Source organism: Neofelis nebulosa, chromosome 6, assembly GCF_028018385.1.
Source record: "Neofelis nebulosa isolate mNeoNeb1 chromosome 6, mNeoNeb1.pri, whole genome shotgun sequence".
Classification (NCBI taxonomy): domain Eukaryota; kingdom Metazoa; phylum Chordata; class Mammalia; order Carnivora; family Felidae; genus Neofelis; species Neofelis nebulosa.
The window spans coordinates 60,991,328-61,017,765 of record NC_080787.1 but is presented as its reverse complement, the minus strand read 5'-3'; the positions used below and the strand labels follow the sequence as shown (position 1 = coordinate 61,017,765).

The window sequence follows — 26,438 nt, the reverse complement described above, 5'->3', positions numbered from 1 at the left end:
AAAAAATTAAAAACTACTAAAATAACCATAATGTAACTGAATAACTATCAGACATTACTTTTTTAAAAGTTTATGCACACATTCAGAGGAGGGACAGAGAACAAGAATTCTAAGCAGGCACATTTTCCAACTAAGGCAAGTAAATATGGAGGGGTTTAAGTACAAGGGACAGAAATAAAACGAACAAACCTAAAGAGTTCCATAGAAATCAAGGCAGTGATAATGGTGAAAATGGTACTAAGGGATTATGCAATCCTTCCATAACTGGAAGAAAACAGCAATAATCAAATGGAACTAAAGGGGGTAGAATCTTACTCAACAAAAGTTGCGACTTAAAACAAGGGCTATAAAACAAAAATTATCAGGGTGCCTGGGTGGCTCAGTCAGCTAAGTGTCCAACTCTTGATTTCAGCTAGGTCATCTCACAATTCCTGAGTTCCAGCCCTGCCACACTGATAGCGAGTAGCCTGCCTGGGACACTCTGTGTGTGTGTGTGTGTGTGTGTCTCTCTCTCTCTCTCTCTCTCTCCCTCTCCCTCTCTGTGCCTCCCTCAGATATCCATGCATGCTCTCTCAAAATAAATAAACACAAAAATTTTAGAACAAAAATTATCTGTGCCAAAATGATCTTCATTTATGTCTGAAATTATGAGGTTCCTACTGTCCATTTATGCAAAATCATTTTCAGGATCCCAAAATCATTTTCTGAGGAAAATAATGGCTCTGTCCTCCTCTGCCCAGGGAGGGCAGAGAAGCCTCCTATTCAAACAAATCCCCCATGAGAGCTTTTAAATTTACATAATTCCATACACATCCCTGTGTATTTATAAAGCTGATGTCTATGCATTTTGGCTGGCAAAAAAAAAGGGGGGGGGAGGGGTGAGAACTGCATTCCCACCAGTTCTCTGACAGTATCATGTAACTCACCTTCCCATCAATACATTTAACAATCTGATATAAGAAATGATATCCAAGGAAAGTTGTTTGAAAGATAACATAAAATCTAACCTAGGATTGGGTCAGGTCATTATATTAGTCCCTATAATACAGCTTATACTGGGATACATACTGAGTGACACTGTAACAAAAAGCTCATGTTCACTGAGAGTATGCTGGTAAGGATTTTCTTTTAGCGTATCACACACTAGGACAAAACTATGGATAATATTTCTTTCTAATTTTACTATCAGAAAAGGTTTTCCTTTTCCTGGGTACTTTGACTTTGTTTTCACTTTAAGGACAATAATTTTTCCCCTTGGAATGTTTTCCTCTTCCACAATGACTGCTAGAAATCTGAGAGCCAAAGTTGTGCCCCACCTGCAGCAAACATTGTTTACTATCTTAACTTCTGGTTCCACTACTTGGCCCTAGTTTTTCCCTTTCCTTGAATTGCCCTCCAACCAGTTAAAATTTACTAAGCACCTACTAAGTGCTAGGTTAGGTACTACTCTAATGCCTATATGAACAACATACTATATACAGAGCTATCCCAGCCTTCATGGAATAATTTTTTTATCTTTAATAATTGAAGTGCTTGGTAAGCCCCCATATATCATTTCTGAACTTTAACACAGTCATGCTAAGAACTGTGAAGGGTCCGTGATTTTTACCCTACTTGCAAACTAACAAACTAGCTTGTTACTAATACATGGTGTTGACAGGAGACTACCAGGTCAGAGACAATTCTATCATTGTGGCAGAGCAAGCAGCATGACCATGATGTTATGTCAGTTCTCTCTGCCCCCACCACCACCCCAAGTTCCACAGGGGCAACAGGTGGGCCTAGACAGATGCCTACATATTGGGGTGAGATACAAGAGAGGAACAGTGTGGGGAATTTGTCACTTTCACTGCAAGCAGTACACAAGTCTGCAATTTGTCTGGGGTAAGAGGTGATCGGGTGAAGGAGCAAGTGTTATCCTATTCTTCAAAGTTGTTTGCTTCAAACACAACCCTAAAAAATGGCCCAGTTTAAGAGTGATCAAGACCTTTCATTCTTGGCACACTCAGCAGGAATGTTCAAGAACACACAAGACCCATGGGAGGACACCTCTCCCAGTAAGTGAATGTTAAATAAATAACTAGACTTACTAAGCATCCTCAAAACATCATAAAACATCAAAACATCCATGCTAAACTTTAAGCTCCATAAAAAGAGAAACTAAGCACAACCTGATATGAAACACACAACTCAGTAAGTGAATAAAACCAGAACAACCCACTTTTAACAAACCTTCTTCAAGTTAATGTTTATTTTTAAGTCTCAATTTCTTCAACTGCAAAATGAGAAGACGTTAGACTGGCCAATGACACTCTCTCTCTAAAACATGTAGTCTTTAATAATGAAGAGCCATATCAGGCATTCATAAATCTTATAAATGCGAAAATGCATACATTCTTTGAAAGGGAAAGACGAGAACTTAAAAATGGAACTTAAAACCACTCCTCATCCTAATTTTGCTGACTATGAAGCCAAATGAAATTTGGGATACAGTTTTAGAGCCTTGATCTTAAGAACACTCATGTGCTTGACAACAAGAAGACTAAGAATCTTTTCTAGTCTATGACCTACGTGTTAGTGAACGTGCAAATCACTTAACCGACTCTCAAAATTTCAGTTTAGCTATAAAATGGGATTGATAGTTACTTACAGCTTTTAAGGCTTTTGTGAAACTAATGAAATAATGTTGGCCAAGTACTTTTGTGCAGTACCTGTTACATTAACATCCACACATATTAGCTATTTTTCAACTTCCTTTATATATAATCCCTTATAAAAGAAAAGAACTGGGGGTTTTATAAGCTCCTCTGCCTGCAAACTCCCCATGAAACTCTGAGATTAAAAGCAGTTTCATGGGGTGACTGGGTGGCTCAGTCGGTTAAGCGGCCGACTTCAGCTCGGGTCATGATTTCACGGTCCATGAGTTCAAGCCCCGCGTCGGGATCTGTGCTGACAGCTCGGAGCTTGGAGCCTGTTTCAGATTCTGTGTCTCCCTCTCTCTCTGACCCTCCCCCCGTTCATGCTCTGTCTCTCCTTGTCTCAAAAATAAATAAACGTTAAAAAAAAAAATTTTTTAAAAAAAGCAGTTTCATGACAACATATATAAACTAGCAGTAATAGTTCAAAGAATAATCTATCATGTTCTGAGTTTGGTACCTTGCTCTCATGGGTAATAAGTACCAACTTCATTATGCCACAGAACCCAGTTATTTGGTGAAATGCCTGTCTAAATGTTACTGTGAATATATTTTTTGATGAAATTAACATTTACACCAGTAGCCTCTGAATAAAACAGATTATCCTCCATAACATGGATGCACCCCAACAAATCGGTTGAAAAACTTGAGAAAAAAGATGGAGGTCCCCTGAGTAAGAAGGAATTCTGTCTTCAGACTCAAGACACAACATCAATTCTTCCCTGGGTCTTCAGTCTACCAGCCTACCCTGCAGATTTTGGGCTTGCCAGCCTCCACAATCACATAAACCAATTTCTTAAAATAAAACAATCTTAACTTCATTATCTCTGTCTCCCCCTATATTACACACACACACACACACACACACACACACACACACACACACTTACTGGTTCTTCTTTGGAAAATTCTAACACACGTGCAAACTCTAAGAAGTTTGTTAATAGCTTTGTTACTAACAAAAAACTAGCAATTAAGATTAATACTACTAATAGGTTAAGAAATCTTAAAAAGGAGAGAACAAGTACAAACTGACCATGGAAGAAATAAACAACAGGGTAAAATTCAACACTGACAAAGGCAAGATAATAAGAGGGTTCCAAATTCTTTTTTTTTTTTTTTTTTAAATACAAGTTATTGTCAAGTTAGCTAACATATAGTGTATGCAGTGTGCTCTTGGCTTCAGGAGTAGATTCCCATGATTCTTCAATTACATATAATACCCAATGCTCATCCCAACAAGTGCCCTCCCTCAATGTCCATCACCCATTTCCCCTACCCCGCACCTTCCCCTGTGAACTCTCAGTTTGTTCTCTGTATTCAAGAGTCTCTTACAGTTTGCCTCCCTCTGAAACTATTTTTCCCCCTTCCTTTCCCCCCATGGTCTTTTGTTAAGTTTCTCAAATTCCATATATGAGTGAAAACGTGGTATCTGTCCTTCTCTGACTGACGTACTTCACTTAGCATAATACCCTCCAGTTCCATCGGTGTTGTTACAAATGGCAAGATTTCATGCTTTCTCATTACCAAGAAATATTCCACTATATATGTATACCATATCTTTATCCATTCATCAGTTGATGGACATTTGGGTTCTTTCCATAATTTGGCTATCATTGATAGAGCTGCTATGAACATTGGGGTACATATGCCCCTATGAATCATCTCCTATATCCTTTGCATAAATTCCTAGGTCGTAAAGTAATTCTATTTTTAATTTGTTGAGGAACCTCAACACTGGTTCCCAGAGTGGCTGCACCAGTTTGCATTCCTACCAATAGTGGAAGGGGGTTCCCCTTTCTCCAAATCCTCACCAACTTCTGTTGCTTCCTGAGTTGTTAATTTTTGCCATTCTGAGACTTGTGAGGTAGTATCTCAGTGTAGTTTTGATTTGTATTTCCCTGATGATGAGCATCTTTTCATGTATCTGTTGGCCATCTGGATGTCTTCTTTGGAAAAGTGTCTGTTCATGTCTTCTGCTCATTTCTTCACCAGATTACTTGTTTTTCTGGGGTTGAGTTTGGTAAGTCCTTCATAGATTTTGGATACTAAGGATTCCAAAATTCTTAAGAAGGAATTACTGGGTATCAGAAATTCTCTACCTGACCTAATTAAAAAAGTCATTGGCTCCCTAGGGCCAAATTTTATCTCCTATTCTTCCCTAAATCCCATTAAAATGAGAATAAAGGAATAAAAGGTAAAAGCCCATAATAACAAAGAATAAAAGGAAGCCCAAAAGCTGATGAAAGATTTTAACACACTTCTGAAAGATGAAAAGAAACCTGAATAGATTAATGAAACAGAGCATGAAAAAGTTACAACCTAGAGCCAAAGGGAGCTGTAACTTAAGAGGGAACAACCCCACCAAACAAAGGGTATTGGCAGTGACCTGGGCTAGAAAATAAAAGAATTACCTTAAGGACTAACATACTAAGAGGTCAACCTCATCCCTTCCCCTGACTTCAATACTACCCAATAAGGCTTAAAGCCAAGCAATGAACTGCAAGCAAGAAAATCTTTTCTTAACCCTGAAGTGAAACCGAACGAATACCTAATGATAAAGTGCTTCTCATCCTGGTATTCAGAAGTTCCCCAAAATAACTGCAGGCTATCTAATGAATACTCACTTATCCCACAGCAAACCTGACATACATTTCCTATTCTCCCATTTTAAACATCAACAAACCAAAAATAATTAGACATTTGGAAAAAGCTTACAACACAGTAAGACCAAAATATACAAATAAAAAATTAATTCAGACTATAAAGAGACTCTCACTATAACCCTATAACAAACAGAATACTATTTAAAAATGGTATGAATAGGGGCACCCGGCTGGCTCAGTAGATAGAGCAGGCAACTCTTGTCTTGAGGGTGGAGTTCAAGCCCCACACTGGGTATAAAGCTTAATTTAAATAAATAAATAAATAAATAAATAAATAAATAAATAAATAAATTTAAAAATTAAAAATGGTATGAATGAACATAAGAGTTCTTAGAAACAGTAATTCAACTGTCAAAATTAAATATTCAAAGAAATGGAAAATATGACAGTGACTCTCTAAAAAGACATAAAGCAAAAGATGGTAAATATTCAAGAAAGAGATGAAAAATGTGTCCTCTAGAAAGGGCAAAATCTGTCTACTAGGAGTTGCAGAGAAAACAGAAGAAAATTTCACAGAGCTGAAGCGATCACTCTCCAAACTGAAAACCCACCAAGGGCCCAGCAAAAATTAAAGATGAAACACCAAAAGATACAGAAAAGATTCTAAAGCAGGAGTGCAAGAATGGCCACCTAACAAAGCAAAAGTCTCATACAAGAATCAGGCAACCTAACCACAATACTAGATGCTAGAAGGCTAAGAAATAATGCCTTAAATTTTTAAGAAAGGTGGTATTCAAATAAAAGCAAATTATTACTCAAATATGGTATGACCAGAAACTAAGGATGTCATTAAGAGGGAACAGATGAAATACAGAAAAGTAATAGCTCTAATAGCTCTACTCAAGGAGCGCAGTGAAGCTCAGGGATGACAGATGTTCAACAGGTCAAGAGAATGACAAGCCTAGACAGGAAAAGATAAGGACAGAGGGCTCTGGGATTTCCAGAAAAAAGGTAGACTGAATAGAACCAAATATCCCAGATCTTGAGAAAAGAAGCCCGTTATGAGAACACACATATGCAAGTTAAATTTTAAAAGATTCAGTAACCCAAAGAATAAAAACTGTTCTAGTCTTGATCCAAGGTTTGTATTTTAAGTGAAATATGCAATGGGCTTCAGAAATAATAATGAAATGAATTTTAAGTAATAGATAAAAGGAATAAACTGAAAGACATTACTTAGGGATATAATGATGAAGACATGATTAATTTTCAGATTTTAAATTAAGACAGAAAATTAAATGTTCAACGCGAAGTAAAATTAAAATATACTTGGCTTTATATTACATCAAGTTAAAGAGAGCAAAAGTCAACTGTAAAAAAAAAAAAAGTGTAAATTTCATATTCCCAGGGAACTATTACTCTATCTGATGAACCCTAAGTTCTTCCTTTTAGCCAATCAAACTGTACCTCTCTCTAACTGCTCCCTAATGGATCTAAGCTCTTTCCCATTATTCATAATATAGTCAAATTTCTTGGGGCACCTGGGTGGCTCAGTCGTTAAGCATCCAACTCTTGATTTCAGCTCAGGTCATGACCTCACAGTTCATGGGATCGAGCCCTGTGCCAGGCTCTGCACTGGCAGTGCACAGCCTGCTTGGGATTCTCTCTCTTCTCTCTCTGTTTCCACCCCCAAATAAATAAACATTAAAAAAAAAAAAAAAAAAAGTCAAATCTCTTGCCAATGTGACAAACTTTCAAGGATCTATGGCTATTATATCCTACTCTTTCCATCTTCCGGCATTTTCTCTCCTCCACTAAGGTTACATCTCTAATTCTACAAATTTTTGCCTCTCTTTTCTGTTAGCTGTCTTCTAAACATACTCATTTTCACCAAAATCACTCAAATTATAACTCAAAATGATATTTAATATTAACCATCACTTATGGAAATGATGTTTTATTCTTAAAGGCTATGCATGTTCTTACAAGGATGATCAGTTACTCTAACAATTAACAGTATACAATCTGTCTTAGTATTTCATCACATTTGTATTACTACTTTGCTTACATGTATTCTATTTTCTTGTTCAAATGCCAATTCTCAAAAATAAGATAAACTGCACAAGAGGTTCACTGATTGTGACTTCTTGTGATGGCACAAGAGGTTAAAAAAAAAAAAAAAGCTACCACTCAGAATAATACAAATAGTGAAAAAAGACCCCAGTGCAAATATGGAATGAATTTATATGTGTAGCTGGATCCACATTTCTAATTAATCTGAACAGTTTGTCACCCCCACAAATCAAGTATGAATAAGAAGAATAATAATTAAAATTTGAAAACAGGATTTTATTGGATCAAACGTCCACTGTGTTTAGTTAAATGTAATGTCTGATTGAAAATGCTGTCCAAGAGAAGCATGAAGCCATAAAAACTTGTGAAAAGGGGCAGCTGGCTGACTCAGTCAGAGGGAGCATGCAACTCTTGATCTTGGGCTGTTGGGTTTGAATTCCAGCTCTACACTGAGTGCTGAGATTACTTAAATAAATACTTTTTAAACATTTTTAAAAAGGGATGCCTGGGTGGCTCAGTCAGTTAAGCATCCGGTTTCAGCTCAGGTCATGATCTCACCGTTTCTTGAGTTCCAGCCCTGCATTGGGCTCTGTGCAGGCAGTGTGGAGCCTGCTTAGGATTCTCGGTCTCCCTCTCTCTCTGCCCCTCCCTGACTCGTGCTGTCTCTGTCACTCTCAAAATAAATCAAAATAAACTGAAAAAACAAAAAAATTTGTAAACACCTTTTAATAAATCTCAGTAATGCACTAAGACACCAATTTTTTCAGGACAAGTGTCAGGACAACACAATTTTTCTGATTTTACATAGATGCATTCTGCCTCTAATGGTGAAGATGCCCCAAAACTATGAGCTATGACCAAAGTTAAAACTTGTGTGCCAAAAAAGGGACCAAATCACACATTGCTAAGAGGCTTATAAAACCAGTCTTAACATGTATTACAATACTTTGCTGTGAGGAAAGCAGCACAAACTAAAATTCTTACTAAACAAAACTGCTTGAATGTCATTCATGACAGGAAAGTGACTATCACATATGCATGCTACTAGAAATTTTCCTTTACATTTGAAAAAAGTACTTAAATGCACAATATGAATCAATTTTTAGCAAATATGCAAGATACCGGTAAGATTTTAATGACTTTCTAAAATGTTTAATCTCCAAAAACCATGTACAGGAGGGGCTTCCTCTTATTTTAGTCAATGATCATTTTGTAAGCCATGACGTAGCCTGCAAAGAACACCTTGGTTTCACTGAAGAGCACAAGAGCTATGAGTAAGTACTATCTGAATAAAAGGTATTCTGCGTACCCACATATCTACAATATATCTGTCTTCCTGGTCTTAAATAAATCAAATTACAGCCACTAAACATTTCTTTTCAATATACCATATAAAGAAATGGTTAAATACAAGACTTCCTTCACATTTATGAATCAGAGCCATCCATGTAAAAGGGGAACATGTTTGTAAAAGGAGAGAAAAAATATTTCTCCTTGACACTATGTATTGCCAGTTTTTCAAAAACCATTTCAATGATTTTACATACGTGGTATATATAAACAAGTGGTATATGTAAACAATATATTCAAGTGGTATATACAATATATTTGGTATCAACAACCTATTACTTGGGCAAATATTTTAATTTTAAGGATAACAAGATTTTTAAAGAATTCCGATAACTGTTGTGATTATCAAGATCAGACATTTCTCCAATACTTAATGATTTTCTTCACTGGAGTTAAAAAAAAAAAAGTTTACTGGGCAATCTAAAAACCATATGCAAATACTGCAATTATGTACATAAATACTTTGGAGTCCAAAGCATTCTAAAACAGACCAGAAATCTATTGGTGATCTCCCAACATGAAATGATCAGAATACTAATTTTTTTGCCTCAAACAGAGCCCTAAAAGTAATCTTCAACGTTTCTTTCCTATTTTTGTAATTTTTAAAGCTATTCTATGACTTCCGGATACAGATTAAATATATGCAAGCCATTCAACTATGTCAACAAAAAACTGGTCTTTAACAACTACAGCAAATCAACTTGGTTAAGCATAGTAGAGAACAAGACATAGCAGTTATTGGTTTGCTAGTTTTAGCACTGTCAAAACCAAAGTTACAAAATTACCACAATCTATAACTGTCATTGATGTGAGGAATAGTGACAGGGTCATTTCCCTGCTAAAGATCCAGTAAGACAATTAATAAAAGCATACAGACCCATGTACAAAACATCTGGATAAAAACTATATCCTTTTTATTTTATAACAAAAAGCTGAAGTGGTATGTGAATAGCTGAAACTTATAAAAATTATCCATATAATGTTTTCACTAAATGGTTTATAATATAATTTCTTCTTCCCAACTGTCTCTGAAATCTAAAATTATGTCAAAACAAACTTTTCAAAAATTTAAATGATGTCCATCTTGCTATCATTAGAAAATATATAGGCCTTTTACTCAACCAAATATCCCAAAGGGCAAATGGAACTCTGAAGCAATCAAGATAAATGCCCTACCTGACCGCATAAAGAAATCTAAACGATCCTAGACAGAAGAGCTTTATTACTTAAAATTTCCTCCACAAATTCCCTTACTATCTTAAGAACATATATACTACATACACATTAATAAAAACAGTTCCACTTCAGAGCCAAGGTAAATAATTATAACACACAAATTTAAAATAAACTTAGAAAATAATTCTACTTAAGTTCTTAAATAAAAAAGTTAAAGTTTATAAGATAACAGAATCACAAACAAGTATTAATTATACCTCAAAAAACTGTTAAGTACTTCAGTAGAGATGTTCTCAGTCTTCTATTAAGAAAAGAAATGTTCACCACACTGAAGAGACTTTTCACAATAGAAAGTTTTCAGATCAATAAAAATCAATTCTTTAAAAAAGGGGGACAGCAAGTAGGAATACTGGTATTATAAAAGGGCTGAAGTTTTATAAATAAAGAAGTCTAACAAGATGATACATTTGCTAATTTCAGAACCAATTAACATCCTAAAGAGTAACCATATTTCCAGTAATAAGCACATAAGTATTCAATAAATGTTTTTCCTGAATTTAGACTGAGATGTGCGACTCTGTATACAACCAAGAACTGTCAAAAGCACTTGACAATAAAGATAATTAGGTACACTGTACTGACACAGGAACCAAAGTAAAAAACTTGAACAGTGCATACATAAAACAAAATTTTAAAAGGTTTAAAACATTTAAAATACAACAAAAACAATGTAAACCTACGCAATAACACAACACCAGGTATGTAATTCAGAGATATACCATTAGCAAACAATTCAAAAGACCTCAGTATTAAAGAGCTGTTAAAATGAAGATTCCTAGTAGGCAAAATGTTGAGGTCTTCAAGCAGAGTAATCTGAAAAATTTATGGATGAATAGCAGGCCAGCCTAATATAAATTTAAATATTGTTATATTAAAATATTAGGCAGAAAATATTAAAACGAAACAAAAATTATTCTGAAAAATCGTAGTGCAGAAGTCTAGACTCATTGAAAGGCAGATCAACACCACATAAACCTGTGAACTACTCTATGGAACAGTGATGGGAAGCCTAAATTCTCCAGTGAAGCTGATTTTCCTTTAGTTAATTTTAGCTTACAGAATAGCTAGCTAATTGCCCCAAAGTCTGCTGTAATATTTGCTTTGCTTTATAAAAGAAAACCTACATATTTTCCCACATATTCATGTATCTGAGATAATTTCATATTAAGAATTTGTTTAGCTTTACAGAAAGTTGCTATCCTTAATCTTCCAGTTACTTCAACTACAGAACCTAGATCAGTGCTATCCAATAGAAATATAATGCAAGCCACATATGTAATTTTAAATTTTCAAGTAGCCACTTTTAAAAAAAGGTAAAAAGAGATGAAATTAATTTTAACCATATATTTTATTTTACTCAAAGTATACAAAATATCATAAATGTAATCAACATTAAAAAACTCCAATGGGGCACCTGGGTAGCTCAGTTGGTTAAGCATCCAACTCTTGATTTCGGCTCAGATTATCATCTCACAGTTTGTGAGACTGAGCCTTGCATAGGGCTCTGTGTTGTCAGCACAGAGATTCCCGCTCTCCCTCTCCCTCTGCCCCTCCCCCGCTCTCTCTCTCTTCAAAAATAAACATTAAAAAAACAGAACAAAACAAAAAAACCCTCTGACAAAATATATTTGATATTCTTTTTTCATATTAAGTCTTTAAAATGTAATGTGCAGGAGGTACTTTGGTGGCTGAAGTCAGTTAAGCATCTGACTCTTGATCTCAGCTCAGATCTTAACTTCAGGGTCCTGAGTTCAAGTCCCACATTGGGCTCTGCACTGGGCATGGAGCCTACTTAAACAAACAAATCTAATGTGCACTTCACAGCACATCTCAGTTAGGACTGCACTCCTCTAAAGTGATTTAACAGTTTTATGTGGCTAGTGGTTACTATGCTGGACAGCACAGGTCTAGAGTTCTTTCTCTGGTTTTGAGATACATGTACAAAATACCAAAATATCTGAAATGAAAGTATACAATATATTAAATATGAAGGTCTGGGAGGGGTACTGAGAAAGGTCAATTCAGCACTTCCCCTTGACTCCAGCAGGCCTATAGTGACATAATGTTCCAATTTGCTAAGCAATCCCTATATACTAGAGAGAGTCCCAACTTATACTTTTTGTCATAATGTAATAAACAGCACCCCTGTAATTCTCAAAAAGTGTCCCCCTTTGGATAATAAATTATATGGTCACCCTATCCATATCCATAATATCCTCAAAGATAATTCCACACTCCTTGGAAGAAAATTTAAAGTCTAATTCTGATGTCTAGAACAGCAGCTCTAAATTGAAAGTAAAGAATCCTAAATTCACTACCCTCGCCAAAAAAACAAAAAAACAAAAAACAAAAAAACAAAAAAAAAGAAAAAGAAAAAAAAGAAAAAGAATAAAAAAGATGCTGCTGAAAATTCTTTTTATTTTAAATTGCAGACTAAAAAAAAAAAAAAAAAAGTAAGAATTACCTGTTGAACAAGGCATCTGGAAATTGGGATCATTGCTATCCAAAACAGGCAAACAGAACTGGTTACTTGCAGATCCTAGCATAGGATCCTTATCGCTGAGCATGTTCTTCAGCGAGTCCTCTAAGACATTTTGACTTGTACTAAAATCCTCACAGACTTCATTCTCCAGGTTGGATCCTAGAAATAGGGCATCATCTAAGTGTTCAGTAGGAATTAAATGATTAAATGTATCAACTATATCCATGAAGACTTCTGTGTGTCTTTCAGCCCTATAGAAAGACAAAAAAAATACCATAAGAAATAAAGCTATCAATTGATAATCACCTAAAACCAAATTATTTTAATAGTTTTGAGTCTAAGAACACACTTAGGTATTTCTGAATTGTTTTTTAAAAAAAACCCTCACTGTTGTTAGAATAAACATTTGGACATGTAGAACGAATCTTTACTAAATAATGTTTCTTCATTATACATGTAGAATATCATTTTACCAGAAATCCTATTAAATGTTTACTCAGTTTATTATTTTGAGGGAAAAACTATGTATATAATTCATTAATTTGATACAATTGAAAGAATGACATGGCTTAAACCATAAAAACCGTGTGTTTTTAATCATAATCTGTTCATAAATTAAGAATAAAACACTGCTTTCACAATAAGACCACATAAAAGAGCCAAAATCAAATCATATTTGTCCCATACCTATTAAGACGGTAAAATAGCCTTGTGTCATTTACAAAGCATTTAAATCATTTAAAGAAAGGTAATACAGAGAGAAAAAGGTCGTTTGTAGGGGTCGAGGGGGAAATGAAAAGACACTATTAATTAAACCCAACAAATCAAAACTCAAAAAAATACACACATACACAGGCAGAGACATGCACATACACACATTTTAATGGGGGGACTCCTTTTAGGATAAAATGGGATAAATGACAAGAAAACAATATATCAGAGATTTAAATTTATTTTAGTGAGTTATGTGAGGTACATACAGATGTCAAGCTAGTCTCCTACTATATATACTACACACTGCTCAGAAAGGTCATCTCATGCCCTGAAGAGCCTCAATTAATCAAAAGTTGAATTATGAAAATAAGACTGGTTTCAGAAAAAACGGAACCAATGTATTTTGGAAGGTGGGAGAGGAAGGGCATCAGCAAAAACATCTAATAATATTCAGTCAGCTAGAAATTCAACTAACCCAGAACATCTTGGGTTCCAAAATTCCAAGATTTTTTAGATCGGCTCCAAATCTACCAAAATTTCCTCAAACTGTCCTTGATTCTTTCCCCTATAAAAATGAAGGAAGAGGAAGTTCAAAGATATTTGACAATTTACTGGGTATATATCATATGCTGCCAACCATTTCACCCATATTTAGCCCATTTATGCCCAATGATAATAATAGACTCTACACAGAAAATACGTTTAAATAACTGGGGCGCCTGGGTGACTCAATCAGTTGAGCCTCTGACTTCGGCTCAAGTCGTGATCTCACAGTTTTCGGAGTCCCGCATTGGGCTCACTTTTATCAGCATGGAGCCCGCTTTGGAACCTCTCGGTCTGCCCCTCCCCCCACTCGTTCTCATTCTCTCTCTCTCTAAAATAAATGAACACTTAATAATTTTTTACAAGACAATTCATTTAAATAATGTAAATATTGGGGCACCTGGGTGGCTCAGTCGGTTGAGCATCTGACTTCAGCTCAGATCATGATCTCATAGCTCGTGAGTTCGAGCCCCACATCGGGCTCTGTGCTGCCAGCTCAGAGCCTGGAGCCTGCTTTGGATTCTGTGTCTGCCTCTCTCTCTCTGCCCTCCCCCACTCACTCTCTCTCTCTCTCTCTCTAAAATAAACATTAAAAATAATAATAAAAAAATATAATAAAAATAATAAAAGTAAACAAATAAATAATATAAATATCTCCCCACCCCAAACCATAAAACAGCCAAGATTCAAACCTAGGTTCCTAGGCTCCACAGCCTATAGCCATACCTCTTCCTCTTTCACACTAAGCTCCCAAACTAGAAATTGACTAGATTTGACTCATTAAAGGCTCTTCTTTAAAAATAATTTTCTAACAAACCGGTAGTTACCTGGGTCCTTGGATAACAGAAGGATACACTGCAAAGGGACAGGAAGATACTTTGGGGAATGATAAAAATCTCCTAAATCATGAATGTATACATCCACTGGAATTCATCAATCTGTTCATTTTAAGTAGAAAGTTTATTGTAACTCAATTTAAAATCCTAAAAAAAAATGAAAGAAAATGTCCTCATTCTCACAAAAGTTAATCCCCTTCTAAATGAAGGATTTCAGTATCTCTTCTCAAATTTTGGAATTTTACGTATATTAAAATATTAATAGGGGCGCCTGGGTGGCTCAGTCAGTTAAGCATCCAGCTTTGGCTCAGATTATGATCTCAGATTATGATCTCGTGGCTCATGAGTTCCAGCTCCACATGGGGCTCTGTGCTAACAGCTCAGAGCCTGGAGCCTGCTTTGGGGTCTGTGTCTCCCTTTCTCTCTACCCCTCCCCCACTCACACTCTCTCTTTCTCTCTCTCTCTCAAAAATAAAACATTTTTTAAAATTAATTAATTAATATTCATAAAACACTAAAATGTTAATGATTTGATTGACATGCTGGCTATTTTATATGCATTCTCTAACTGTAACATTAAAAGAAAATTACAGCTCATAATGCTGATGAAAACTCAGGAAAACTTTTAATTCACAGGTCAAGACTACATCCTTTTCAAAGTTGCATCCCACTTAGTAATCTTTTTTTCTCAGATGAATCAAAAAGAAAAAAAGGTTAATTCCAGCTCTAAAAGCAAATAGTAAACTTTCCTTCTAAAAAAAGTATGCTGAATCTACTGAAAAACGCACTCATTCCCATAGCAACACGAGTCTGATAAATTCTACAAACTTCACCTGAAGTCCATCTTTCTGTTACTACTGGTTGTGTGATTTCAAGTGATGGAGACATTAAGAACATTCAAAATTATGATCATATAGCTCAAAATCACAAAGCTATATGGAAGACCAACCCATTCTAAATATTCATTCACATTATTTAATAACATTTACAATATTTAGTAAATAGTGATCTAAATAAGCAGTATGTTTTTTTCAATAGCACTATTAGTGAACCATCCCAAAACTCCTTTACAAAAAGTACTTTAAGAGCTTGTGACATATTTTTTTATCTCGAAGGTAGACAATAGTCTTTAAAGACAAATTTAAAAAAATATAAAAAGCAAAACATTGTGTAAATAAGATGGGTGAACCAAACTTTCCACTACAGCTTTTTGGCCAAACTGGCATGACTTGTAAAGTGTGTTTTATCTGAATTTAAATAAGCACATCAGGGAAAAGGCTTCCATAGTCAAATATTGAAAAGGACTAGCATAACAAAATTACATTTATTTAATAATACTTTTAACTCATTCAACACATGTTTACTAAGCAGTTACCATTGAAACATCTTAATGCCAACAAGACCAGGATTCTTCCAACACAGAATAGGCTATAAAATTAGGGACCCAAAGAAGACAATTTCTACAGGAGACATCACAAGACCAGTTTTCTTGTAAATCTATTATAAATTAGTAAGACTGACTTTTCATAAGCAGTACTAAGTGGTTCTTGGGGCAATTCCAAGGAAAAATTCCAAAAATGATAGTATACAACCATCTCACAAGACTACCTTGAAAGTAATATTTAATGGAAGCATAAAGCAATTCGTTTTAAAAGATCAGTTTCAGATATCAAGTTCTCAGTATCAAAAATAAAATGATAAAATTTTCCATGCTAAATTGGAAAACAAACGTTAAGTCAACTGCAGAAATATTAACTCAATTAACATGAACACACTTATCTACTAAATGCAATGTGGTAAACTGGGTTGGATCATGAAACAGAAAAAGGACAGTAAAAGAAAAACCAGTAAAATCAGAATAAAGTCTGCAAGTTAGTTAATAGCAATGTACCAATGTTAATCTCTAGTTCTAATAAAGGCACTAGCATTATGTCAGATGTAACAATCAGGAAACTGGATGAAGGAATACAGAAACTCTATACAATGTCTGCAATTTTTCTATAAGTCTGAAGTTATTATAAAAATAAGTCTTTTTAAAAACATGAACACGGGGCGCCTGGGTGGCGCAGTCGGTTAAGCGTCCGACTTCAGCCAGGTCACGATCTCGCAGTCCGTGAGTTCGAGCCCCGCGTCAGGCTCTGGGCTGATGGCTCGGAGCCTGGAGCCTGTTTCCGATTCTGTGTCTGCCTCTCTCTCTGCCCCTCCCCCGTTCATGCTCTGTCTCTCTCTGTCCCAAAAATAAATAAAAAACGTTGAAAAAAAAAAAAAAAATTTAAAAAAAAAAAATAAAAACATGAACACTAATCTAAAATTACTCTAAAATTACTCTAAAATTAGAGGAGGCACCTGGTTGGCTCAGTCAGAAGAACACACAACTCTTGATCTAGGCGCCGTGAATTGGATCCCCACATTGCGTGTACAAATTAAATAAATAAATAAATAAGTAAACTTAAAAAAAAAAAAAAAAAGAATTTTGAAAAGTATATTTAAAAATAATAATAGGTGCGCCTAGGTGGCTCAGTAGGTTAAGCATCTGACCTAGGTTAGCTCAGGTCATGATCTCACAGTTCCTGAGTTCAAGCCCCGCATCAGGCTCTGGGCTGATGGCTCAGGGCCTGGAGCCTGCTTCGGATTCTGTGTCTCGCCCTCTCTCTGCTCCTCCCCAACTCGTGCTCTGTCTCTCTCTCTCTCTCTCTCTCTCTCTCTCTCAAAGGTAAACATTAAAAGAAATAATAAAAATAAAAATAAAAATAAAAATAAAAATAAAAATAAAAATAAAAATAAAATTAGAGGAGATACCTAGTAGATAGACAAAGAAGATCTTTAAAATCTTCAAAAAAATAAATAAAAATAAAACAAGTCCATCTACAGTGTATGTTAAATGGATAATGATATGTACATATTCAATTAAATCGATACTAATAATTTGGGTATATATTGAAACCAGGAATTAGTTCTTAGATCACAGTAATGTCTCATGTTTCCAGACCATAAAATATCTCCAGCTAAGTCAGAGAACTGGGTAATCTACTTAATTCAAAATTACTCATTTATTCACATATTTATTAAGCATCTACTTATAAAGTATTATTATAGGTACCAGTGAAACAAGTACCATTCAAATCCAAGGAACTCACAATATAAGAGTATAGACATATAAACAACATGTAAACATCACAACAAAATAGGACAGTGTCATAGTAAGGACTGCAAACAGTTATTACAGAGGAAGGTGAAACTCATGAGGCCAAGAATATCTAAGCAAGTGATGTATGAGTTGGATCCTAAAGATCCAGAAGATACTCCAGGCAAAGGGAAGAACAGCATGTGCTAATCATGAATGACAGAGTCTGGTCCTAACAGACCATTTAGAAAGACTCAGAATACAATTAAAAAATAAGTATTACTACCAACATTCTGAATAAAATGAGGTTGAAGATATGTCCCGCTTTAAAATACTTTATCTGTAACTCTCAAAAAATTATACTGCAAACAAATTTAGTTTACACTGATAAAATCAGCATGTATTCTGTTTCATGGAATGGAAAGCAAAAAAGATTTAGAAAACACCAACAGCAAAAAAGAAAAAAAAGTTAAATTTCTACAAAATCCCCTTTTAATTAAGAATACATTGAAACTATCTCAACTTTTCAGAAGCATCTTCAAAGTAAAACTATGTTTTATCATGTCATCTCCTTTAAAAAAAATAGATATAAACCTAACAATAAATCATTAAAGCTACCAAAGACCCTAACAGTTTATACTATGAAGAAGCTCTGTCTCATGCAGTCTGTATTCACATATATGTGTATGGGGGTGGCATGGGGGAGTTACAAATATATTCAGGAGATTGTAAAATCTATGACAAAAAATTAAACAGGGTAATAGTGATGGGGAGAGGAAGAGTGTTTCTATGTACAATGGTAAATGAACATGTAAGCCAAAACCTGAAAAGAGGGAGTGATCCATGCACAAATGAGGAAATGCAATCCAGGCAAAGACCTAAATGCAAAGGCCCTGGGAATGGAAGCTTGGTGCCTTATAGCCCCTATCCTATAGTCTAAATTAAGCTGTCAATTCATCAGGCTTGCTTACCGTGAACATATTTCTAATAGGCACTAGTAGTAGAAAAATAAAAGTACCACTACTAATAGTGACTAAAAACCTAAAACGATGTGCTCTAATTTCACACCAGGCAATGGTCTACATGCTTTACATCAGTAATTCTCAATCAGAGGTGAGTATGTCCCTCCAGAGGACATTTGGCCATATATGGAGACATTTCTGGTCATCACAAAAGGAGGGCAGGCTACTGGCATCCAGTAAATATACTACCATACACAAGGAAAGCCCCACAACAAAGAATTATCCAGCCAGAAAACTGCTAAGGTTAAGAAACTCTGCCCTACATTTATTAATTTAATCCTCACAACAATGCTATATTATAATTCAGTAAACAAAGAAAGAAGAAACGAAGGGAGGGAAGAATTGGGATCAAAGAGATTAAATTACTTGCTATAGTAAGTGGTGGAGCTGAAATTTGAACCCAGAAAATTTCCTTCAAGAATCAATGCACTTACCACTACACTATATTATCTATTTATAAAGCAAAATGCATTGAGTATTTATTATGTGCCAGGCACAGTGTAAACTTAATGTATGCATGGTGTGACTTAATCTTCACAACCATACAATTAGGCAGGTACCATTATTATTTCAAGTTATAAGAGTGGGGCTAAAGCTTAGCAAAGTTACACCCAGTATTATAGAATAAATAAGTGACACAGCTGGGACTCAATTCTGCTCTGACACAAAGGTCAGTTCTTAACCACCATAATATGAAAACATTAAAGATGAGTAACAGGTTATCTTTCCAGGATAGAGAAAAGGAAAATCACTAAATGGTTAAACAATGTAGTACAACACAATTCTAGAAAGTACAATTCTATAGAGCAATGCAACCTAATCAACTGCTCTAAACACACTTCAAATTCTACTCCAGTTGCATTGGTTAGAATCTATAAGAAAAAGCAAAGCTCGAAACTTTTCTAAATCAGGTAAAAGAACAGGTAAGATTCCAAGGTGTCTGCCATACTAAGACTAAAGCTGACCTAAGAATCCAGAAAAAGAACTATCAAGTACAAGCTGAATCTGGCAAAAGCAGAATTACACTAGCCAACTGCACTAACTCCAAAGTTTACAACCATATCCTACTGATATTAGCAGTTTGGACTGACCATACAACCAGTGGAAGTAGCTCATCATTAAAACTATGGAGTAGGTCCTAACAGCACAAGCTAACATGTACTTTTAGCATGCACTATGTTTCAGGCCCTATGCTAAGTGTATTGTATGCCTTATCTCATTAGTTCCTCCCAACAACCCTGCAAGGAAGGTGCAATTACTCTATTTTACAGACAAGCAAATTGAGGCCCAGACCATTATGTAATGTTCCCCAAACTGAAACCCAAGCAGCGTGATTACTGAATCCGCACATTTATACTATACTATATGCACTCTTCTTGTGTAACACATACTAATTTTTATGTTCTTAATAATTAATAAAATCCTAAAAATACTAAAAAGAAAGTGGCCTACCCTTCTTCCAAAATAAGTTAGAAAATACACACTTAGCCACTCCCTACACATAAAAAACACAATGGCTATCCTCAGTGTGTATAAACATCATTTTGGAAGTTATCGACTACAAACTCTGCAATTTATTTTCACAGTCTACAATTTTAGAATGTTTTCACATGGCCAACTCGCACAAATTATGAATGAACCAAAAAAACATTAAGTTTAGCCTTTCTGTACAATCTACTATGCCATTCAAAACGTCATCTAATAAAGTTAGATCATGCTAAAACTAATTAAAACTTCTGGATAGTATTTTGAAATTTTTATTAAACTATTTCTCTTCATTCTTTCTCTTCACTGTACAACTGATCATAAAAATGAAAATTCCCTGACCATTAAAAAATGATCTAAAGGCACCTGGGTAGCTCAGTTGGTTAAACGTTTCAGCTTCAGCTCAGGTCATAATCTTGTAGTTCTTGAGTTCAAGCCCCACATTAGGCTCTGTGCTGACAGCTCAGAGCCTGGAACCTGCTTCAGATTCTGTGTCTCCCTCTCTCTGCCCCTTCCCCATGCATGCTTGCACTCCCTCTCTCAAAAACAAACATTAAAAAAAAATTGTTTTAATGATATAAATTAACACACAATGCATAGGAGTGAGTGTCCGGTCTACACATTTGGCAATTTCTCACACAATGCCTTTTGTAATTCTTAAAATATCATCTTTTCACTTTAATATAATGATTTAACATCTTGAGTCTTTGAATCTTGTTTCTCAACCTAGACAATGTTTCTTGAGCGTAAAAACAGCCCCTGGGTCTCACATATTTTGAATCAAACCAATACCCTCAATACCTTTTCCCAGTATTCAAAGAGCAGCAAATAAAAGGGAGTATCTTTCTCAAACATGCAACTATACTGTAAGTGTCTAACAATTTGCCAAGTCATATTTGTAGTTAAAAAATAAAATGTCTATCCTTCTGAAAACATACTCCAGGATTCTCGGAGGTGCTCCAAGAAAAAATAAGAGAAATAGAGCCCAAGATGTACTGCTCCACAAAAGAAAGAAATCCAACAGCCCTCATCAGAAAGATTTCCTGAAATGTGGATGAAAGAAAATAGAAATCTGCACTCCAAGAACCCTAATAGTTCCTGACACTGTGAAGTAGTTATGGGTAATCCACAAACCTGAGATACTGATCAATGAAGCTCATTATCTCATTAAAGAGGAGAAAAGACCTTATCTCCAGACAAAAATTATTAAGTAAAAAGGATTTCATGAGCTATGTGTCAAAAACAAAAAAAGTGCACATTTCAGAAAGCAAAATGTATTAAAAAGGCAACGCCATATTACCAAGGAAGATAACCATTATGTTTCAGTACTTAAAAAAAAAAAAAAAAAAAAAGAATTGTATGCATAATTAACATTCACCAGTTTTTTCCAAGTATAATACATATTATGTGAAAATCTAAACTCAGGATAATTTTGCAGTAATCCAACTGTCACCTTGTTGCCTTCCAACTTTTAACAACAGAGTTTTATTAATAAGCTATTACATAAATCAAAGATTATCAACCTTTCTTAACTAATTCCAATCTGAATACAATTTAAATTTTAATACTATGGTTTTAAACGATTTGAACATAGAGACAACTTTCCACTTTTCTATCCTGAAATTTGCATTTAATTAATGCTAACTTTCACCTACATTTACAGACTGCTTCTCTTAGATTTGACTTATTTGAACATGCAACAGATGAGTATACCAAAGGATCAACTAAAGTTATGTGAAGTCCATCCCAACAGCATAGAATGCATAACTAACTCAATGTGACAGACAAGGAAGTCCACTGCCCTGCCCGAAGGATGCAAAAGCAGTATATCACGTTTTCATGTTCTTCAATAAACGGACCTATAAAGCATGCAAGGAACAAGGGAAAACTGGTCCCATCAACTAACTCTTGTTATCCTTTTGACAAATTAACAGTACAGCTATCAAATAAAGCTTAAAATCTATGGTTGTAATTCTGCATACTTAAAAAGCAGCCCAGTTCAGTTGAGAAGTCTTTCTGTTACTAATTGAACTGTGTATGGCTCAATCAGACCAATAATAGCTCCTAAGTCCTCTCTGAAATTATGTTACTATCATGGGGAAATGGAGTATGTATTTTAAAATAGTAATGGGTATAATGATGATGGAGGAAAAATTCATTATCGTAATATAGGGCAAATAAACAGAAAAACTGGACAGAAAATAATAGTAATAAAAAGGTCGAGTGGTAGCAAAAACTACTATTCGAAATAATCTTTATACAACACCTCTTGAGCTCTGGAATGAGGATACAAATTCAAAAACAGAAGAATCCTGCAAAGACTTCTTGGTTCTTTTGACTCGTGTCTCTTTACCACAAACACATCTAAAAACATTTTCACAATCCCAAACACTTCATTCAAGAATCCAAAAATGGTAGGAAATGAATGAGTAAAGAAGGCGTAGTTTTGCAAGATCTCAAACAACCAGTTTTGTAAAAAGGAAAACAAAAATCGACCCCCAAATCGTAACTAAGTAGAACAATGTACTAAGTACTCCCTAAATAGTTTACTGTATCTTTTTTTTTTTTTTTGGCTTAAAATAAGGTAGTATTTGGGAAAGGCTCAATAACCAATGTCTCATTTCAAATTAAGTATTTCTACATGTAATGAAGATTAGTAAAGGTAGATATCAAAGTGCTGTTACCACTTACATTAATGATTATCCATGATCATAATCTGCAAATGATTCCTGAATAGTACCAATAATCATGCATTCAAACTACCTCGAATCATAGTCTCTAGAAAATGGCATTTAAAAATCCAAAGATGGGAAAAGGTCATCGGACCCGGCAACACATTGCTGGGGGAAAGAAGGGGGAAACAGGGCTATGCGCGGTACTAACATTCTCTTTCTCCCTCCTCCCTGCCCCCCTCCCCGTGTCAGGTGATCAGTTATTTAGCACCATTAACACGCACGAATCGACAAGTGGTTCATTAAATTACTCATATTATTCCGAAAGCCACATTCTAGGCTTCCTTTTTCAAACTAAGCAAAAGGAGTCGACAGTTTGGGTCCCGAGCACAAAAGCGCGCGGTAGCAGGAGGATGGATAGAGCGCCAACTCCCCCCTCTCCAAAAGCTGGGACAGGGTTCGGCCTCGCGGCAGGGCCCAAAGCTCGATGCCGAGCTCGCTCCCTTGGAGGGAAGAGGTACGAAGGGCCAGGTCCGGGGGCCTGCGGGCCGGGCCTTCCTGGCAGCGCCCGCGGTGCCTCCGGGCCTGCGCGCCCGCGCGACGGCGGCAGTGGGGCACACTCACCGCGGAAGGCCCGGGAGCAGAAGCCGGGGAGAGGCCGCGGTCCAGACCCTCCGCCTGGCCACCTCGCCGCCGCGGCTCCCTCCCACCCCGCGATCCAAACGGTCCGGGGCGACAGAGGCACGGCCCGGGCAGGCCGGGGACGTTGCGCAAGAGGCCGGAGAGGTTTCCCGGCTGCGCGGGAGAAAGGCGCGGAGTGTCCGCCGCGGGAGGGGCGGGGAGGCCCGCGGAGGCGCTGTGCGTGTGGAAAGGGATGGGGGAGGGGAGAATTGCCCGTCTCCCTGGCCGCGGCCAGAGCCGCAACTCACCCAGCTCCGCCAGACGAGCGCTACCACTGGCAGCAAGAGGAAGATGGTGGCCGCTGCCGCCGCCGCCGCCGCCGAGGAGGAGGGGGCCCGGTGGGTGCCGAGGAGAGGGGGTACGCGCAGGACGTCGGCGTCGCTGCCACAGCCTCTTTTGCTCACAGGGCCGAGCGGCTGCTGCTGACGACACTAGCCTGGCTTCCGCGCCGCCCTTTTTATCCTCGTAGCAGCCGCCGCCGCCCAGGGCCCGAGGGTCGCTCGCCTCGTGGGGACCGTGCGGCGGCGCGAGACCCCGCAGCCATCGGCGTGCGGCGGCGGCGCGGGGGCAGGAGCCGGGCCGCGTCACGTGACCCCACTGTTTACCGTTCCGGGGGCCGCGGCCTGCACGCTGCGCCTGCGCAATGTGGGCTCTCCAGTGCCGCGCCTCCGCGGGGCCCGGGCTGTAGCACTCGGCTGCGCTTCCGCGCCGCTCCCAGTCTTGTCAGGGCGCGGCACGCCTGAGGGCCTTGAGGTATTACCTCGCTCGCGGGGTGAGGCAGAGATAGATTTTTCTCGATTGTAATGAGCACTAAGGCTTCATAGTGCAATATTGATAGTCAAATCTGCCCCCCCCCCATACGTTTCATTAATTGGGTGTGCTTTCAAGAATGGTAGGCTACAGGGGAGTACATGAGCCCCTTGCCCAAGAATCCCGGCTGGCTATACACAACAGCCCCATCATTAACCACCTCCGTTCTCGCCTTTTCTGTAAATAGATGGTCTTTTTCAGGACTCAAGTTGCCTACAAGAATCATTCCTGGTCGAAGTCAACAGATTCCAAAATATGGCAAGAGGATCCTCTGAAGGGTTCCCTAGACCTTTCAGAGGAGCGTCAATTCTTTAACAAATTTTCTTCATCTCCTTCAACCAAAACATGTAGCAGCTGATTAAATGCAGGAGATATGAGAATCCAGCCATCTATTAAGCCAGACATTGAAGAAATGTGCAAAAATGTAAAGTGATGCCACTCTTCTCATTAAATTTTGTTGGGAAAAAATTCATAATAAATTATTTATGATAACATATAATGAATTTTGTTATTTTGTGTTTTATTATTCTTAGGTTTAATTCCTACGATAGTAAATAACTAACCCACATAAACAAAAGCTCTTAGAAGTCCCTCAGTAATTTTTAAGAATATATATAGGTTCTGAGACCAAAACCTTTGAACTCCACTGGTCTTGATTAATGTTTCCACAGCAGCCTGTGCTGACTTCTATCTCAGCCCTTAATAAACATAGTGAGGTAATGTTGTTAGTCATCACTCCAACCAAAACAAGCCCCTTTGAGGACAGGGATCGTGCCTTCTCTTGGCAAGGAACATTACAGTACCCACTAAAGAATGATAGCCAGCACCTGCTGTGCTCTTCAGAAACCTTTACTTGTTGATTTAAGCTTCATGCCAACCTAGGCCACATTGTAAGATTTGTGCAGAGTAGAATAATAGCTTACAGGCATGTGGTGACGAGCTGTTCTTTACTCTCTCCAGTCTTCCGGTATTTTGAGCACCCCCAATACCCAATGCTCTTCCACAAAGGAAGTTTAGATTGTTCCAATTCTACTGGAATCCTAGAATTCCATCCCCTGCCTTGACTCATTGATCCCTCAAAACTTGGTTTTGTAATCTCTTTTTTTATGTTGTTGTTTTGTTTTGTTTTGACAAAGGGAAATAGAAATGGGTAATCAAAATTTTTTTCTCACTTGGAATGTCTGGGATGAATTGCTAAAATAAACCTTAACTTTATTTTTACTCTTCTTCTGGACCTCAATGTGAAATTTGAAAAAGGCATTAGGAAAGAATAAGATTATAAACAAAATCCAATCCTAAGGGATTTAATATAGTAGAGCTCAAATAGAAAATCATTATTTGGAAAATTCCCTTGGAAGACCTGGGGAAAACTTATCTTCTTAAAGAAATTTTAGTAAATTTGTGAAAAAAACACAATGAAGGTTAAAATAAACTATAGCAGGTGTGCCTGGGTGGCTCAGTCGGTTGAATGTCCAACTTTGGCTCAGGTCATGATATCGTGGTTTGCAAGTTCAAGCCCTGCATGGCGCTCTCTGCTGTTTTCATGGAGCTGGCTTCAGATCCTCTGTCCCCCTCTTGCTCTCTGCTCCTCCCCCACTTGTATGCATACTTTCTCAAAAATAAATAAATGTTAAAAAAAAAAAAAGAAAAAGTACAGGAATGGTAAGCTTGTCACATTTACAAAACAGATTTCTAATCCTAAAAAAGCCAACAAGCTTACCACAAAGCGTGAATTTTGACCATATTATTTTGAACCAGGCAAGAACCCAGTTCACATTTGTTCATTAATGATCTTTTCTTTTTGTTTCCAGATATAAACACAATCTGTCTTTTATCCAGTCTATAAAAAGATTACTAGAAGAAAGAACCATCATGATAATACTGAGAATGGCTCTCACAGCATGCAGGACATTGTTTTAGTTAAAAGACCTATTGGAAAATCAGATTGTATTGATAGCATTAAAAACTCCAAATTAACTCGGGAAAATTAAATTTGGTAGAAAACAAGACAAGACAACTAACAATGGCAAATACTGACCAATAGGATTGTAAATTGACCAAAACCAAACCAAAACAAAGCAAAACATGTGGAAAAATGAAAAATTGAC

General features: G+C 36.9%; 1 protein-coding gene across 4 annotated transcripts in view; it reads right to left on the bottom strand.

Moving 5' to 3' along the window:
* The window catches only part of PHF3 (PHD finger protein 3), an 82,122-nt gene extending 58,217 nt beyond the window's left edge, over positions 1–23,905 (bottom strand). The window contains exons 1-3 of one of the 4 annotated variants that reach the window (XM_058734355.1): positions 14,528–14,673; positions 13,633–13,722; positions 12,426–12,694 (exon numbers count right to left, since the gene is read on the bottom strand). In XM_058734355.1, the coding sequence (XP_058590338.1) occupies positions 12,426–12,669 (244 nt within the window). In that variant the 5' untranslated portion in view covers positions 12,670–12,694; positions 13,633–13,722; positions 14,528–14,673. Of the gene's footprint in view, positions 1–12,425; positions 12,695–13,632; positions 13,723–14,527; positions 14,674–23,768 lie in introns of those variants that run through there. The other 3 variants (XM_058734356.1, XM_058734358.1, XM_058734357.1) reach the window with 3 other exon arrangements.
* Positions 23,906–26,438: the final 2,533 nt, after the last annotated feature.